Source organism: Phymastichus coffea, unplaced genomic scaffold (assembly GCF_024137745.1).
Source record: "Phymastichus coffea isolate CEN01 unplaced genomic scaffold, Cenicafe_Pcof_1.1 PCOF00170, whole genome shotgun sequence".
Taxonomy (NCBI): domain Eukaryota; kingdom Metazoa; phylum Arthropoda; class Insecta; order Hymenoptera; family Eulophidae; genus Phymastichus; species Phymastichus coffea.
This window is the reverse complement of record NW_026706981.1, coordinates 60,046-75,232: the sequence shown is the minus strand read 5'-3', so window position 1 is coordinate 75,232 and position 15,187 is coordinate 60,046. Positions and strand designations below refer to the sequence as shown.

Below are 15,187 nucleotides of genomic sequence, written 5' to 3'. Positions count from 1 at the left end.
TATTTTATTATTTTATCTACATGTAATCGAATCATTGAACATAAAATCAAAAACAAAAAAAAAAAAATAAAGAAAAACGCGAAAATCAGTTTACAACTGAAAATTGATGAAATGGGAGAGTATCATCTATAGATTACAATTATAAATACTATACGGTTTTCGTCATGCTAGAATTATCTATTTATGCACCGTTGCTGGATTTAATCATTGCAAAGTTTACAGAAACCATGCGTTGATGACTCTGAGTACGACAAATTAAACAATATTTACAATAATCATAGTACTACACCGTAAATTAAAAGCTTCTTTCGCAGTAAAAATGATAGTTATTGTCATAAAGTTTTAATGATTCGTTGCACGTAATATATAAGCTTTAACCCGCTTTTAAAATTGAGCGGATAACATTTATTTATTTTGAGTCTCTGTTTTAAATTGGGAAACTTTGAATTAGTTAATGTATATTTCATAAATGTTATGAATAGCCAAAGCGCAGAAAATTTTTAAAATCGTTTCCAAAAATACATCTAAATTTAATGTAAAAGATTCCTGTTCTCGATAAGTTTTTAAAGAAATAATTGAGGTCTCGCAAAATATCGCCAGTTCTCGACAACGCATCTCTTCTTTGTATCAATTTGTGTGGATATAATGAATCATCGTGCCCGTAATCTCAAGACACAAAAAAAAAAACCGACAGTTCAGTTGTAAATAGGTTGTGGGAAGTAGGAAGGATAAAGGACGTTCCAAAGAATCGCCGCGGCCATGAGGGCAGTAAAAGTGATAAAGCTTGCCCACCAAACGACTTTTTCCCATGTTTGCACCTCGAGGTTGCGGAGGATATTGATTCCAACTAAAAGTCCAGCGACGGCACCTGCTAGATGAGCTACGTATCCAATTTGATTGTTTGCTTCAAGCACGTAACGATTATAAATGGCTTGGCCGACATCCACACAGGTGACTACTAGGAAGACAAGCAATTGAAGGACAGCAAATTCCATTTGATGCCAGTTCATAACGATAGTCGCCACATGCGCGGTGATAAGAGCATATACGCCGCCTGAAGCACCTGCCAAGTATACACTCGGATCCGATACTGAGGTTCCCAAGCTGCCCGCAATAACACCGGCAAAGTAGATAATTAGCACTCGCCACCACTTATGCACCATTTCCAGAGGGATTCCTAGCATTACTTGCACCAGTAAGTTCACCACTAAATGAAACGTGCTGCAAGGTAAAATAAATCAAAATATTAACAGCTTTTATTTAACTTGTCATTGTAGCCTGGAAATGCACAGTTGATGCTTACCCAACATGTACAAACATGTATGTTAGGTACCTCCAAGCCTGATATCTTTTATGAGGATTATAAATAAACAATGTTGCAGTTGGTCCTTCTACAGCTACAGCATTATGAGCCATTGTATCGTACAAGAACAGAATTATTTCCAAGACACTAATAATTATCATAGCCACTGGAGGAGGGTTACAGCTGTACTCTTCTTCGTAAACACCATCAAGAGAATCTATTGTACATGGTCGACATGGTACCATCGAATGAACATATCTCTGCACAAAGTTTCCAAAAACACCCTGCATATCTTTTCTATGAATCTGTAACACAAGTAATCTAGTAAAATTGAATTGCCTTGGCTACAAAACTGTTGAAAAAAGTTTGCATCGAGTCTTACCATTGCAATAAATTCTGGATACTCTAGATATCCTGAGTCATCAAGATCAGCTTTTTTCATAATCATTCGAACCACTCGACCAGGAAGATCCTTTGTGTTATGAGAAGAGCTTCTAATCATGTTTTTTAACTCATTGTAAGAAATTTTACCATCACCATCAGAGTCAAACTTTTCAAAAATGGCTCTCCAGTGCTATAAAAATATTTACTCACATTTATTACAACTTTAAGAATACAATAAAACTGGAATGCTATTAAAGTTTTAATGTTTCTACTTACAGAGTCATTAAATTGTAAAGGAATGGTTATTTGGGCTTCACCATCTCGTCCTGTAGCCATCTTGATTAATTTGAAACTTCTGTAAAAATAGAATGAAATATATATATAATGATTTTTTTGTCAAAGACTTATTGCATAATAGTTATTTAATTGAACATTCAATAAATAGACAATTAAAATTTGTACTAAAATAGAAACAATACTGCCAACCTACAGACTTTTTTAAATTGATTCACGAATAAAGAAATACTTGTCATTTAAAACTTGGTACTGATGAAGAAAATTAAAAAGTTTTATTTATTTAAATATACAGTGAAAGTAACCAGAGAACAATTAGCAGAATGCATTATTCAAAAACTAGTATGGAGAATAAGCAGTTTTCCAATAAAACCTGAGCGTTTATCTCAAAGAATCGAAGAAAAAGGATCGTTTTGTAGCAATGGAAATGTGATGGCTGAAACAAGATGATGCAAACAGGTGTAGCTGCAATATGTTCAAAGGATCGTGAAAGACTTGACGTTCGGAAGACAACTGAGCGAAAAGAATACAGGACGCGAGGAAGACAATACATATATCTCAAGGCAAAGTTTTATCACGGCTATTAGTCACGAAGTATTAGTTAATGGCTCGCGGCCGTGATAAACGTGGCACTGGGATGTGTGACTGTACCGTTATCTACGTACCGCCGTTGATTGAAAAAAAAAAGGTAGCTCAGCTCAACAGGTTATGATAAGTGTTATCCTCCGACCTACCTCCTTCGGCAAGCGAACAAGTAGGGTCCAGCAATCGGGAAACGAGCGTGTTGCTGTCGTGCGGAAGGTTAGCGGAATATCGCGCAAAAAGCAAAACCCCTAGTGCATCGTCCGTTATCGCAGCGCGAGAAAGTACTTTGAAAGCAGCACGGCGCGCGGCGGTCACACTGAGTCGCTCGGCGCAGCGTCGGTCTGTCCCCCTCTGCCGCGCTATTAAAAGCACCTGCCGCTCTTTCTCGCTCCTTGTGCGCGACGGCGGTGGCGGCGGCAGCCATGCGGGGTCGCCTAGCAACGCACACCCGCGACGCAAAGGATAAACAAAGCTACCCGCGCTCTCGGCTGCTCGACGAGAGAAGAAAAGCACGACGGCACCGCGACCGACGAGAGCGGATGCGGGCTAAATCGAGCAGTGGCTTCACCGGTTGGTACTCGAGCCGCGAGTCGTCTTATCTCGCTCGAGGAGTCGACGAGCGTCGCGAGCATGCTGGAGCCGTCGAGTGGACGAGCCAAGATATCGGCTGTCTACCGAGTGAAGCAGCCAATCGAGAACTTGAAGATAAGGTGAGCGCATCGTCGAGCTGTATCGGACGCGAGCGGTGCTCCCGAGCGCTGCGGCAGACCAAGCCCTAACGGCGCAAGCGCTCGACCGCGATTTCACTTGGCACAGGGTGCGCATAGTGCAGCAGAAGTCCTTGCTGGCCGAGCTGTTCGAGAACGAGGGCGAGACGCGCGACAGCAACTTCCTGGAGGCCGAGGAGCGCGAGTTCTCGTGGCAGGAGAAGGTGCTGGGGCCGCGCGAGGCGAGGCGGTACCGGGACGAGGGCAACTGCGCGACCGACCAGCAGAAGGCCTACCACCGGCGCCTGCTCGAGTCGCCGGCCGCGGGCTCGCGGCTCTACTCGTACGTGGAGGCGGACGCGCACTGCCCACAGGCCGGCCCGCTCGCGGGCTGCGCGTTCAGGTCGCGGCTGGCGCTGCGCAACGAGCGGGCCGCCGCGCCGGCGCCGGCCAACCGCAAGCCCTTCGCCAAGCGCCACAACAAGAGCGTGGTGGACGAGCGCCCGTCCGACGGGCGCGTCCGCGCGACCCACTACTTGTACAAGGTAGGCCGTCGCCGCCGCCGCCCGGCCGCCCCGCGGCCACCAGCTCTCACCGGCCTTTGCGCGCGCGCAGGAGCGGCAGGCGATGCACATCGTCGCGGACCTGTCGCCGAGGGACGAGAGCAGCGTGGACTCGGAGGTGCTGCTCTGCCGCCTCAGCTACGACCCGCTGCGCAAGACCCTGCGCCTCAGCCCGGACTTCAGCGCGCGCGACTGCTACAGCGTGGACGGCGTGGGCATGAGCTACGACTACTGGATCGAGCACGTGTCGCCGAGGCCGAGCGCGCGCGAGCTGCAGCGCCGGCGCGACGCCGCCGCCAAGGTGACTCACTCACCCCACGTACGAGATCTCGGAGATCTGGCGCATGATCTTCATCGTGTACGGCACGTCGATGTCGATGTTCATGTTGCCGCACACTGGCTGGGGCCTCCGACGACGAGATCCGGCGTTGCGCGGCCTAGCCCTGCTGCGGCCTCTCCATGCTGCTCGCGCGCTGCTGCTGCACCACACGGACGGGAATTCGGAGGCGCGCGCCTGGAATGACGAGCGGTCGTCATCCGGTCCGGCCGGTCCGAGAAGCGAGGGGCGCGAGGAGGCGGCGGAGGACGGCCGAGGTACCACCACGGGAACAGCGACGACGGTGCTCGGCAGCCGCAGTCCGACTGAGCGTGCGAGCGTACGAGACCGTGTCCGCTTCCGCGCTCGGCCCCCACTGCCTCGCGCCGCCGCCGCCGCCGCCGCCGCCGCCGCCGTCGTTGCATCGCCGACGGATAACAGAGTCGCGGGAACGCGGCTATTTTCGCGCCGACTCAGCCGACTCGTGTGCTTTTGTCGGATTGCACGCCATCGCGACTCCCCGCGGAGATCGGGTCGAAGATGCGCCGCGACCGAACCCTCGTCCCGAGGGCTCGACGACAATCGAACGAACGCGCGCGACTTCTCTTCGGCGCGTCCGGGCCAGCCACCAGGCGCGGAATCGACCTCGCGCCGAGCTTGCGTTCACTTTGCAGGAGGCGCGTCGGCTGCGCGCTCTCAGGGATGCCCAAATGTTTCGCGAGATGAGCGCACCGCAGCCGCGCGTTCTGCGACTATTCCTCAACCTGGACATCCGATCGGCCAGGGACTTCGCCCACGACGACGCGCTCTTCGTCAGCTACTTCCTGGACCTGCCCGAGCACTGGACCTCGGCCGGGCGACCGGCCGGGCGCACGCAGCGCTGCCGGGCGCGCGACGGCGCCGCTCACTTCGCCTACTCCAGCGAGGTCGTTCTGGACCTGGACCAGGACGCCGCCGCGGCTTCCGGCCGCTGGCCAAGCCTGCTGTTCTCCGTCGGCTCGATCGACAGCTGGACGAGGTAATTCGCTCACGCGCGCGACTCGATTAGCCGACGTCGACACGCGCGCCGAAGAACAAAGCGCGCTGCTCTATTGGCACTGCGTCGCCGCGCTATCGGCGCATGCACCTACGGCCACTGGCGTAGCGCTTATCATCCAGCCGAGCCAGAGATAAGACCTGCGCACGGCGGCCGGGCGCTCCGTTCGGGCGGCAGGACAGAGGAAAATAACAACGGAGCGATCCGAAAAATGCGCTAAACAGGCGATGACGCAGACGAGCGACGAGCGCCGCATCTGCTTTATCGGAATCCATGACTAAGGACAATGGACTTTGAGGCCAGTTTCGTCACGCGTCGACTCTCCGCGCGCCGTCGGATCTCCGCGAATGCTCGGCCGTCAACGGCACACGCGCACGCTCGCACAGCCGAACTGGTTTTACCGCAGGTACAGGCTCGAGGGCTACGGCTGGCTGGCGCTGCCGACGGACCCGGGCAGCTTTGGCTACGAGCTGGCGACCTGGCGACCGGCGGGCGGCCTGTTGGACTCGCTGCGGCGCTTCTTCACGGGGGGCGCCTGCGAGCTCGACGACATCTCCTACTGCGCGGTGCCGGCGATGCAGCACGAGGCCGGCAGCCTGGACAAGCGGCGGCTGCGCGTGCTGCCCAGCGGCAGTCTGCAGCTGAGCGTCCACACCGCGCACCAGAGCCGGCACCCGGCCGATTGTCGCCTGCGGCGTCGCCGCCGCCGCGGCGACGGCCTCGCCGCACCGAGTGCGGCCGACCTGCTGCACGGCGCCGACGACGTGCTGGCCCGCTTCAAGGCGGCCAGGGAGCGCATGATCCAGGCGCGCGCCATGTACCCCTCGTGAGCTACGCCAGAGGGTGGGGGTCGGGGGGTCGGGGGTCGGGGGCGGGGGCGGGGGCGGACAAAGTGCACCTGCTGCTCGCCTCTTTAACGGAGCTGATTCTCTTTTATTTCAACAAAAATAACAATTTACATCGAATTGTTGCCGCTGCCGCCGCTGGCGCTGCTCTTAATTCGTCGTAGTAATTGTCGTGCGCGCTACGCCTGCGCTTCACTGCACCAGGCACGCCGTACGCTCGCTTCGCCATTATAATCTTCGCTGGCATATCGCGCCTATTCGTTAACAGCACTGCTTGTCGTTCTTCGTTTGCCTATACATCGAAATAGTACTCGTGGATTTTTACGCTGCTGCTACGGCGCTTCGCGCGCGAACGAACGTCTCTCGGCCCGAGAAAATATAAGAAAGGAGTGCGCCTTGGCTTGTATGTATATATATATTCTTTTTATGTATATTGTTCAACGCGTCGTACAGCCTTATCTGGTTCAGCGGGACGGACCGACAGCTCGTGTGCTTTATATGCGAATTGTCGATCTGCCGACATGTTTCGTTAAGTCGAATAGGTACACGTGTTGTGATATTTCTTCGCGCTTCATCTTATTTCTTTTCCTGCTTTGTTATTTCATTTTCTTTCCCTATGCGTAATTTACATATTTACCGTGAATTCGTTCTCAAATGTAGAAAGGAAAAGAAAGGAAATAAGCGCACTGGCGAGATACGTCACTCTTTTCTTTTTAACTTTTTGTTTGTTTTTTTTTCTTCTAATTTACACTTTTTGCAGCACTGTTCTTTCGCGTAGTCGTTAATACATTTTTTTAAGAAGCATCGACAATTTTGCTGTTTTTGTTCACACTAAAAGTTGGAACATTGTGATTATTTGTCGTTTGTTCACAATTACACCATGTTACCAAAGTAAAATTTATGCGTCAAAAATTTGCCAATCGCACAAAAGAGCACAGAATAAAAAGTAATGTACAAATTTCAGGCTCGCACTCGCTTGGGAAAAGAATACTGGAGATAAATTACAATGGACAATTCTTTCGACATCGAGAGAGGCTAGCGAACTAATACTAGGAAGACTGATTCTTTTTTCCTTAATTACGTCTTTCTTTTCTTTTAAATCTTCGTTCATTCACATCAGAAATGTCACTTTTGCCATCGCGCACACGTCTGCTTTTCGCATGAAGAAAAAGTGACGGTAAACATTTCAATTAAAATTCTAAATATCACAAAGTTTTCTTTTTCCAATCAATGAGAAAGCATCGTTACTTTAGCATGCTATATCGTCGAGATGTTGGGTGCTCCAAGTGGGATTTCGCGCGCACGGATATTCGTTGATCACACTTTCTCTCTGTTCGCCGTATGCGTTCAATTAGAAAAATATAGAACAGCTGGTGGGCATCACTGTGAGACTCCGTCAACGATATTGAGTAATTACACATGTACATAGAGATCGACGCCTAGCTGGAAAATGTCTCAAAAGTATGAGTTATATGGAGAATTGCGTCGATTCGTATTAAAGACAAAAGTCCGTTTTATCGAAGGACTGATTAATATAAATGCAAAAATTCGGGAGATTCAAGTGGCCCTTGGCATATAACATTGCGGTAAAGATGGAGCTTAATGAAGTCTGTAGAGTAAGTCGAAAATGATAAAGGAATAATAGGTTCGTTTGCAGTTGTGTTTTAATAGCCAAGTCATAAAAGGCACCGGAATTATGTCTTGTTTTTTTTTTTACCGAATGATGCAATTGTTTAAAAGAAATTTATCAAGAATGAACGCAGCGACTGATTTTTTCCAAGCTTCTTCTTGTACGAATTTTCGAGTATTTTTCATGATGAACTTGGAAAAGTATTGTACGAATTGGACTGATTATCAATAAAAGCTTTGGTTCACTAAATTTGGAATAGCACATGACGAGAAATAAAAAGTGAGATCCATGTAAACGATTTTATGTTAACCATCAAACATGTATTTTTATCGTATTATCAGCAATGTATTTACACGTAGAAAAAATATTAAAGATCAAATACCGATCAACATCTATCATAATAGTTTTCCATATAACGTTTAATACATTACTTTTTCCCAATCCATCACTGGAAAAAAATTAAATCCATACAATATTAAGGCGACCCTTAACAAACGACGTTGTTGCACCGATAATAGAATTTAGAAAGCGTTAAAAAATCGCGACAGAGTACAATCGAAGGCGCAATCCACGCGTTGCGTACAAATATAAAATTAGGCTGTATAAAAAGTTTTGTGTATCGTGTATACGTGAAATGTATGGTGAATGTTTAACGAACATATGGTGAGACGCGCGTATTCTTTCATTTCGCTTATCGCGTAATATTTTTCTTTTATTATTCGCAAATAAAGAGGATACGCTTTGATGTTATCTAAAAAATTGTTAAATTAAATAAAAACCCACATCTATTCGTTCATCGACGATTCAATCTTTTTTTTTAATCGGCTGTTTATTTCAATTATAAGAGAACGTAGTCTTGGGAAAACTTCCCTAGTCAGTTCGTGGTTTCCTAAATTCTATACGCTAGCTACAGTACTTAATCTGGGCCTAGAGTTTTCCTTCCTTATTCTCTATACATAATAAACTAATAATCGTTATAATTACTTATAATTCACTCTTAAAAGATAGTATTATGTACTATGTACAACGCTTAAGCTTATAACTGTAATTTTTATTTTCTCATAAAACCACTTTACTGGAAAAAAAATAAATGAAAGAGGGTGGCAACGGTGCGAACCGCATCACTATAAAACAGCGCATTAATTATTTTTGTTCTCTCACATTTGCGGTGTTGCACTTGACTCGGTATAGCATTCTTACAATCATAAACTTCCATATTCTATCTAACGACTACGTTTTTCTTCTTTATCGCACTTGCATATTTCAATGAACGTTTACATGTAGTGGACATGTATCAGACGCATCCAAATTAAAAACACGCACACTGTTAACGCTGTATTTATCATTTAACGATATACTACGTATTCATATTTACAAAAAGCGTCTGCATTGTTTCTCCGGGCTACGTTTGCTAAATTCTGTCAAACTTTCGTGCTCTGACTTTATCTTCTCGACAATTGTTTATCTTTTTTTTGCAATACACTGCGCACGCACGCACACGCACACGCACACGCACACGCACACGCACACGCACACGCACACGCACACGCACACGCACGCACGCACCACGCATATACGCACAAACATGAGTCACCCTGTTCTCATTTTTTTAGTCGCAACTACAATTTGCAATCGTAAGACTTGCACCGATGATGGAATGAACGTTGACTTGTTCGGCAGAATTTCAAAATATTGTACAACATACTGCTTAAAATAGGACGCTGTTCGTAAATTTTATGCAATGCATGGTTTGTCTGATAAAGATTATTTCGTTCTCCTAAAAATAAAAAAAAACATCTATACAGTTCCTTGGGATTAGAGAATAATCTCCCGACAAACATAACCTGTGTTATATATACATTATATGACAAATCGCGCAGAATATCGTTGGTTTTTACTTCAAACGGATCATAAAATTTTCAAAATTGAAAATAAAAAATGTCTACAACTTCCAAACAAGTCGTACATCTACACTTTTTCAATGCGTGTTTTTTTTCTCGATATTTTACATACTTAAATTGTTGCATAAAGAAATAAAATCAAAGTAAAAGTGTAAAAATTTTACCTAAACAACAATTAGTTAAAATATAATAAATACAAAATGATGTTCATTGGCACTCTGCGCTCGTCCATATTTGCATGTCATCAATAAAATAAAACAGAAAGATTCATCTTTTACGCATGAAAACAATTTTAACCATAAGTTAAACCTACTAACCGTATGTATCTCTATTGAAAAAAGGGATATTGATCAATACTGCAAAAAATATTTTGTTTGAGAGGATAACGGAGGGTGTAAAAGAGAACAGAAGAGAACATATATAAAAACGTAATCTATAAATTTGTAGAAACTATTATACTCGAACAATTTTTAATTTTCATAAAATCTAGATTATTATTTACGTTGTTATTCTTTACGTGGTTTTTCAGGGTGAATGATTTCAATAAATGATCAAAAGTGAATATTGTAGAGCACCAATTACTATAAAACTATACACCATAAATCTCTTTTTCAATGCGTATCGCAGATTTATTTATTTCCACCTAATATTTAGTCTTCGACAATAATGAAAATCATCCATCCTAGTCTATAATTCCGAGAAAAACGTATGGCTTCTACATCTCACACGAACTGTTAATTATTCTAGTATAATAATTTCTCCGGAAGTGGAAATTTGTTCCGTCATCCTCTTAATGTAATGTGATGTAAAGTTGAAGAAAAATTAAAATTGTAATGTATTTTGAGTGAAGAACTAAAAATAAGTGTCGCGAGATAAATTTGAAAGAACTGGAGAAAAAGTATTGCATTTTACAAAATAATCAAACGCAACATCCTTTTTTCAAACAGACGTTGAAACATCTGATGACATTTGAGTCTATCTATACAAGTCGGTGGTACGTAGTTTTTAACAAGTTTTGAGCGTTACATGGTTTTTGCTGTTTCACGATCAATCCTCATCCGAGAGAGGCTCGTACTGTGCAGAGAGAATTGGCGCAGGTTCTTCGGTCTTGACCACAGGTAAAGATGTTACGCCAACTGTAGGTGGTGGCGCCGGCGGTGGGCCCGTGTGTACACCTAACGCATTGAACGGATAAAAGTTTGTGGGAGTAGGAGCTGGCGGTTGACTGGGCGACTCGTCAATCACCATTTCGCCACTGGGCGAATTGTCAGCACATTTGTCGTCTTTTTCGTTGCCGCCACCGTTCCTGTCTCCCGAACTGGTCTTGTCGTCTTCGGTGCGCATCACCTCCACTATCTTGTTTTTCACGTAGTCCAGAGGAGACAGATGCGATTTGCTCGAAGGTGCACCCGATGTCGTAGTCGTCGCAGTGCTCGACTCATAGAAGCGTCGTGGATAGTGGTTGGCCTCGGGTGGTGACACAGGTTCTGTCTGATACGTAGGCTGCTGTTTGCTTACGGACTGTTGGCTCTGGTGCGAAGACTGTTGTTGGGAAGATGTGGGCTTTTGCTGAGCAACGCGGATAATTTGTCGCTCATCACCAGGCTTTCCAGGATCTGGTTCACCTGTTTTTCTCCTCTTCCACTGGTCATCCGATATTTGGTAGCTATAATGAAACGGGCATTGACAATCAATAGGAAAAAAAAAATTACTTTTTTATGACGCACACTAACCCAGGATAAGGCCGGTAGGAAGACATTGGCGGCGCAAAATCTTTGTTAATCACATGCTCTACATGCTCTCCTAAAGTAATAACCTTGCTGCCAGTGCTACTTGCATTTCCAGTACTCGGACCGCTATTTGGAACATTTTCTTCGCCGGCCGGACTATGAGCTACGCCGTTAGGTTCCGCCGGGCTGTCACGATGAAAACTCTGTAAATGAAGTTGTAAAATATGAAATACTAACACCATCTAAGAGTATACCCGTAATGTAGCAATGAGCTTGGTTTGACTTGACGAACCTGAAATAAACGATCACCAGGCCGTGCTGAAGGAGCTCCATCGCCTTTCTTAGCTGTACTCAAATTAATTTGGTGCGTGATAATAGCATCGATCAAGCTTGCCGCAGTCAAAGTAGACGCGACGTCACCCTGTTGACCGGAAGATGATTGATTGTGTCGAGAAGAAGACGGAGGTGGTGGCTGTGGTTGCTTCTGCGTTATTAGTGGATAATAAATTTGAGGTCCTTTCACGCTTGGCGATTCACATTGTCGTTCCATCATTTCTCTGAAGAAAGTAAACCGGTCAATATGATTCTACATCTAGCACGAAATGAGTTTATCAAAATGAAATAGACGTTGAATGATGTCTCACCTGTACATTTGTTGTTCTTTGAGATGCTCGATCACGCGTCTTTCATTTTCGAAATGCTGCTGTTCGGCTGCAATCTGCTGTTGCATTTGCTGTTGCTTTTGAAGCTTCTGCTGTTGTAAATACATATTTTCTCTCTGCTGTTGCATCTCCATTTCTCTTTTTTGCGCCGCCAAGGCACGCTGCTGTATCTCCTGTTGCTCTCGCATCGCAGCGGCCACTTTTTCTTTTTCGCGATGTTGCTGCACCATTCGGTAATGATGCTGCTGCATATCTTTCTCTCGCATCTGTTGTTGCTGTTGCTGATGAATGCTCAGTCTGTGATCGTGGCTTTGCTGATGCTGTTGCAGCTCTTTTTCACGTTGCTGCGCAGCGATTCTATGATCCACGGCCGCCTGGTGCTTCTCCTGTTCGCGCTGTTGCTCGCGTATCCGGTGCTCCTGCTGTATGTCCTTCTCACGCTGCGCCAGTCTTTCCATTTGCTGCTGATGATGCAGCTGCTCCTTCTCGCGCTCGCGATGCATGCGCTCACGCTCTTCCTCGTGCTGCTTCTCGCGCATGATCTCACGTTCGCGCTGCTCTTGCTGCATCGCCACGGCCATTTGATATTGGGCTGCCTGCTGCCTGGCCAACCTCGAGCTTGGCATGTTCTGCAGCGATCGATTATCCATTCCATAACGCTCCGAGTACATTCGCTCGATCGACATGCATAATCCCTCGTGACTGCTACTCGTCGCCGGAGGGTGCGGCACAGGAAGACTGGGTTGCTGAACGGCTACGTCGACTAGACTAGCGAAGGCATCGAGGCCTGCGGGAGGTGGTGCGTAGTGCTTTTGAGTGTTGTGCCTCTGAATGACACCTTGCCGTGGTTGTGGCGGCGGCGTGTTTGCGCAATACAACGTGGTGGGAACTTCGTTTTTACTAGAAGCCTCCGCCGAGCCACCGCTGCGGTTGCGAGGATGCATTTGCTGACTGGTTATGTAGTCGTTCATTATTATTTGCCGCGACGACAACTGCTGCTCCATGGTGTAGTTTGGCGCTTGGCGCGACGGGAAGGAATTGTACTGATTGGTGGAGCTGCTGCAAACAGAAAGATTCGATTGGCTCGGAATGTGGTAAGAGCTTAGCGACGGGTCGTTTGAGATTAGATGTAAATGGTTTCGGTACCTTTGCCCATGACTGACGACCACACCGGAGTTCTGCGGCTGAACGGGCACGTTGCTGGTGGTGACTGGTGAATGCCTGATGGACCTGTGATAATCATAGACCGGAGCGCGCTTGTCGACCGCATACGGATGCACAGGAGTGCCCTGCGTGATCGAGCCCGTTTCCTTGGCGCCTACCGGGGTGGTGGTGCTCGGATTGGGCTGAGCGTTGTTGCCGGGCGGCGTCATCTGCCTCAGCATGCCGTCGTACCGCGCGCCGGAGACGGGGGTGCCGTGCGTGATGGAGCCAGTCTTGTGCGGCGTGCCGATGTTGGTCAGCTTCGGCGACAGCTTCGGATGAGAGGTCGGCGGCACGGTGACCTTGGGCAGCTTAGGGGTAAGTGGGGCCTGTGGCCTCGGCGACGAGGAGTACACGTGCGGGCTCTTGGCCTGACGAGCCTGCGATTCCGCGTGGGGATGCGCGTGGTAGTAGGTTGCCGCCGACGGGGGCTCCGGCCTGTAGTGAGCGGTTGGCTTGTGCGGGGGCGGCGGCTGCAGCGCGTGATTGTACTCCTGGCGCGGTTTCTTAATGCTCAAGTCCAGGGTGCCCTCGGTCTCGCGCATCGTCTGCTGCTGCTGAAAGGCGAGAGACAGAGCGTGAACGATTGGATTGTTATAACGGAGAGGAGGAGCTGTCGGAGGGACAAGGAGGTGCCGGACGATCGGGCTCGAGAGTAGCTACCTGCATGACGACCAGTCCTTCGTTGGGCAGCATGTCTTTGCCGGCGGGCTGAGGCTGCTGGCTGGGCGCGGGCGGCGGACAGGGCGTAATAGTAGCCTGCATCTGGCCGATCTGCTGGTGGGGACTGGAGGCCGAGCGGTGCGCGTGGTGGGGCCCGGTGACGACCGAGAGCGTAGCCAGGTTGGGGTCCCTGTTGGGCATGGCAGTGTTGGGCATGCTGGCCGGCTGCGCGGGCTGCTTGTACTCGCGGACAAAGGTGATGTCGTTGCGGTGATCGGTCTTGAGAATGCTGGATATGGTGGGCGTGCCTGAGCTGACGGGCACCGACGAGTTGGGTCCCTGGTTGTTGGGGTTACGCTTGAGCTGCATCTCGATGACGCCTAGCATGAGATCCTTGACCGTGAGGGGGTTATTGTTGCTGGTGGTCGACGGCGGCGACTGCACTGGCAGCACCGGCGGCGCCTGCGACTGGCCCTGCGCCATGGAAGCCGGCTGGTGCGAGCCGGGCGCGCCGCCCGAGGCGCCGGCGAGCGTCACGACCAGGTTGCCGGCGTCCAGGTCGGAGTTGCCCGGCGCTTCGTCCGCCGTCTCCTGGAAAGAAGCGTGGTGACTCTATCAGACGGTCCTCTCACGGGAAGAGATGCGAGGCAGCTTGGAAACAAGAGGCAGCGGCGCTCGCCCGGTGGCGAGGCGGCGTGGCGCGCGGTCTGCCCTCGGGGAGCGCCGGCCGGGCCGAGCGCGCGACCGACGGCAGACGCGCGCGCGACAAGCGCCGACGGCGGCATCAGAAGCGGAGCGTCAGACTGTGAGGTGTAGAGAGCGAGAGAGGAGAGCTGAAGCAGTGTGTGTGCGTGTGATATGGCGGTGGCGGTGTAGCACGCGGCGTGGCCGAACGAGCCGGTCTTACCGTGGCGGAGCTGTCGTAGTCTTCCCTCGTGCTCGTGGGTGGATTGGTCTGTGGTGGTGGTGGTGGCTGGGAGGAAGTGATCGCGGGCGATGGTGCAACCAAGGACACCACTGCCAGGTCGGCGAGTTGTTGTTTTTCACCCACCTTTGTATCCTGCGACTGCGCGTTTGCGGCGGCAGCGGCGGCGGCAGCGGCGACGACCACGGCGGCTGCGGCTGCGGCGGCGGCTGCGTCGCTGGCCGCGGATTGCGGCCCGGGGAAGCCGACGACGGTCGGCTGCAGCAGCGGCGCCGCGCCGCTCAGCGAGCCTGCCGACGAGGCCGCCGAGGCCGCCGAGGCCGTGGGCGTGCTGCTCGACAGAGTGTTGGCGGGGCTTCCCGCCGATGCCGTGTCGCTGGTGTCGTGCACCTGCGGCAGAGGCGCGCGTGAGCGAGCGGCGGCCGGCCGGGTCGCGCGCC

General features: G+C 49.3%; 3 protein-coding genes across 16 annotated transcripts in view; 1 reads left to right on the top strand and 2 right to left on the bottom strand.

Annotated features, from left to right (window-relative positions):
• Positions 1 to 648: 648 nt before the first annotated feature.
• Positions 649 to 5,059, bottom strand: LOC131673223 (rhomboid-related protein 2). Of its 5 annotated transcripts, none has more exons than XM_058951060.1 (5): positions 4,917 to 5,059; positions 1,964 to 2,042; positions 1,686 to 1,877; positions 1,304 to 1,608; positions 649 to 1,221 (listed from the first exon to the last, which is right to left on the bottom strand). In XM_058951060.1, exons 1-5 carry the CDS (start codon positions 4,922 to 4,924, stop codon positions 696 to 698), a joined length of 1,110 nt encoding a protein of 369 aa, XP_058807043.1. In that variant the 5' UTR covers positions 4,925 to 5,059; the 3' UTR covers positions 649 to 695. The 5 variants fall into 5 exon arrangements, with proteins under 5 accessions (XP_058807043.1, XP_058807041.1, XP_058807042.1 ...); XM_058951058.1 differs by lacking the exon at positions 4,917 to 5,059 and adding an exon at positions 4,151 to 4,355; XM_058951059.1 differs by lacking the exon at positions 4,917 to 5,059 and adding an exon at positions 4,160 to 4,355.
• On the top strand, positions 3,163 to 6,197 carry LOC131673222 (tectonic-like complex member MKS1). 2 transcript variants are annotated; one of them, XM_058951057.1, is made up of 5 exons: positions 3,163 to 3,276; positions 3,383 to 3,818; positions 3,889 to 4,137; positions 4,827 to 5,170; positions 5,595 to 6,122. In XM_058951057.1, exons 1-5 carry the CDS (start codon positions 3,197 to 3,199, stop codon positions 6,016 to 6,018), a joined length of 1,533 nt encoding a protein of 510 aa, XP_058807040.1. In that variant the 5' UTR covers positions 3,163 to 3,196; the 3' UTR covers positions 6,019 to 6,122. The 2 variants fall into 2 exon arrangements, with proteins under 2 accessions (XP_058807040.1, XP_058807039.1); XM_058951056.1 differs by having other exon boundaries at positions 3,383 to 4,137; positions 5,595 to 6,197.
• Positions 6,198 to 6,206: 9 nt separating this feature from the next.
• LOC131673220 (nuclear receptor corepressor 1-like) overlaps positions 6,207 to 15,187 on the bottom strand; it is a 28,088-nt gene continuing 19,107 nt past the window's right edge. For 3 of the 9 annotated variants that reach the window (XM_058951050.1, XM_058951051.1, XM_058951053.1), the window contains 7 exons: positions 14,730 to 15,137; positions 13,823 to 14,413; positions 13,103 to 13,716; positions 11,939 to 13,015; positions 11,587 to 11,851; positions 11,298 to 11,497; positions 6,208 to 11,230 (listed from right to left, as the gene is read on the bottom strand). In XM_058951050.1, coding sequence (XP_058807033.1) covers positions 10,612 to 11,230; positions 11,298 to 11,497; positions 11,587 to 11,851; positions 11,939 to 13,015; positions 13,103 to 13,716; positions 13,823 to 14,413; positions 14,730 to 15,137 — 3,774 coding nt within the window. In that variant the 3' untranslated portion in view covers positions 6,208 to 10,611. Of the gene's footprint in view, positions 11,231 to 11,297; positions 11,498 to 11,586; positions 11,852 to 11,938; positions 13,016 to 13,102; positions 13,717 to 13,822; positions 14,414 to 14,729; positions 15,138 to 15,187 lie in introns of all 9 variants that reach the window. The other 6 variants (XM_058951046.1, XM_058951048.1, XM_058951049.1 and 3 more) reach the window with 6 other exon arrangements.

Coding starts and splice junctions, on each gene's coding strand:
- LOC131673222 (XM_058951056.1), top strand. CDS start 3,197: ATGCTGGAGCCGTCGAGTGGACGAGCCAAGATATCGGCTGTCTACCGA. Junction 3,277..3,382: donor ATCGAGAACTTGAAGATAAG/GTGAGCGCATCG, acceptor CACTTGGCACAG/GGTGCGCATAGTGCAGCAGA. Junction 4,138..4,826: donor GGCGCGACGCCGCCGCCAAG/GTGACTCACTCA, acceptor TTCACTTTGCAG/GAGGCGCGTCGGCTGCGCGC.
- LOC131673223 (XM_058951058.1), bottom strand. CDS start 4,221: ATGAACATCGACATCGACGTGCCGTACACGATGAAGATCATGCGCCAG. Junction 2,043..4,150: donor TCCGAGATCTCGTACGTGGG/GTGAGTGAGTCA, acceptor CTATTTTTACAG/AAGTTTCAAATTAATCAAGA. Junction 1,222..1,303: donor TACATGTTTGTACATGTTGG/GTAAGCATCAAC, acceptor TTTACCTTGCAG/CACGTTTCATTTAGTGGTGA.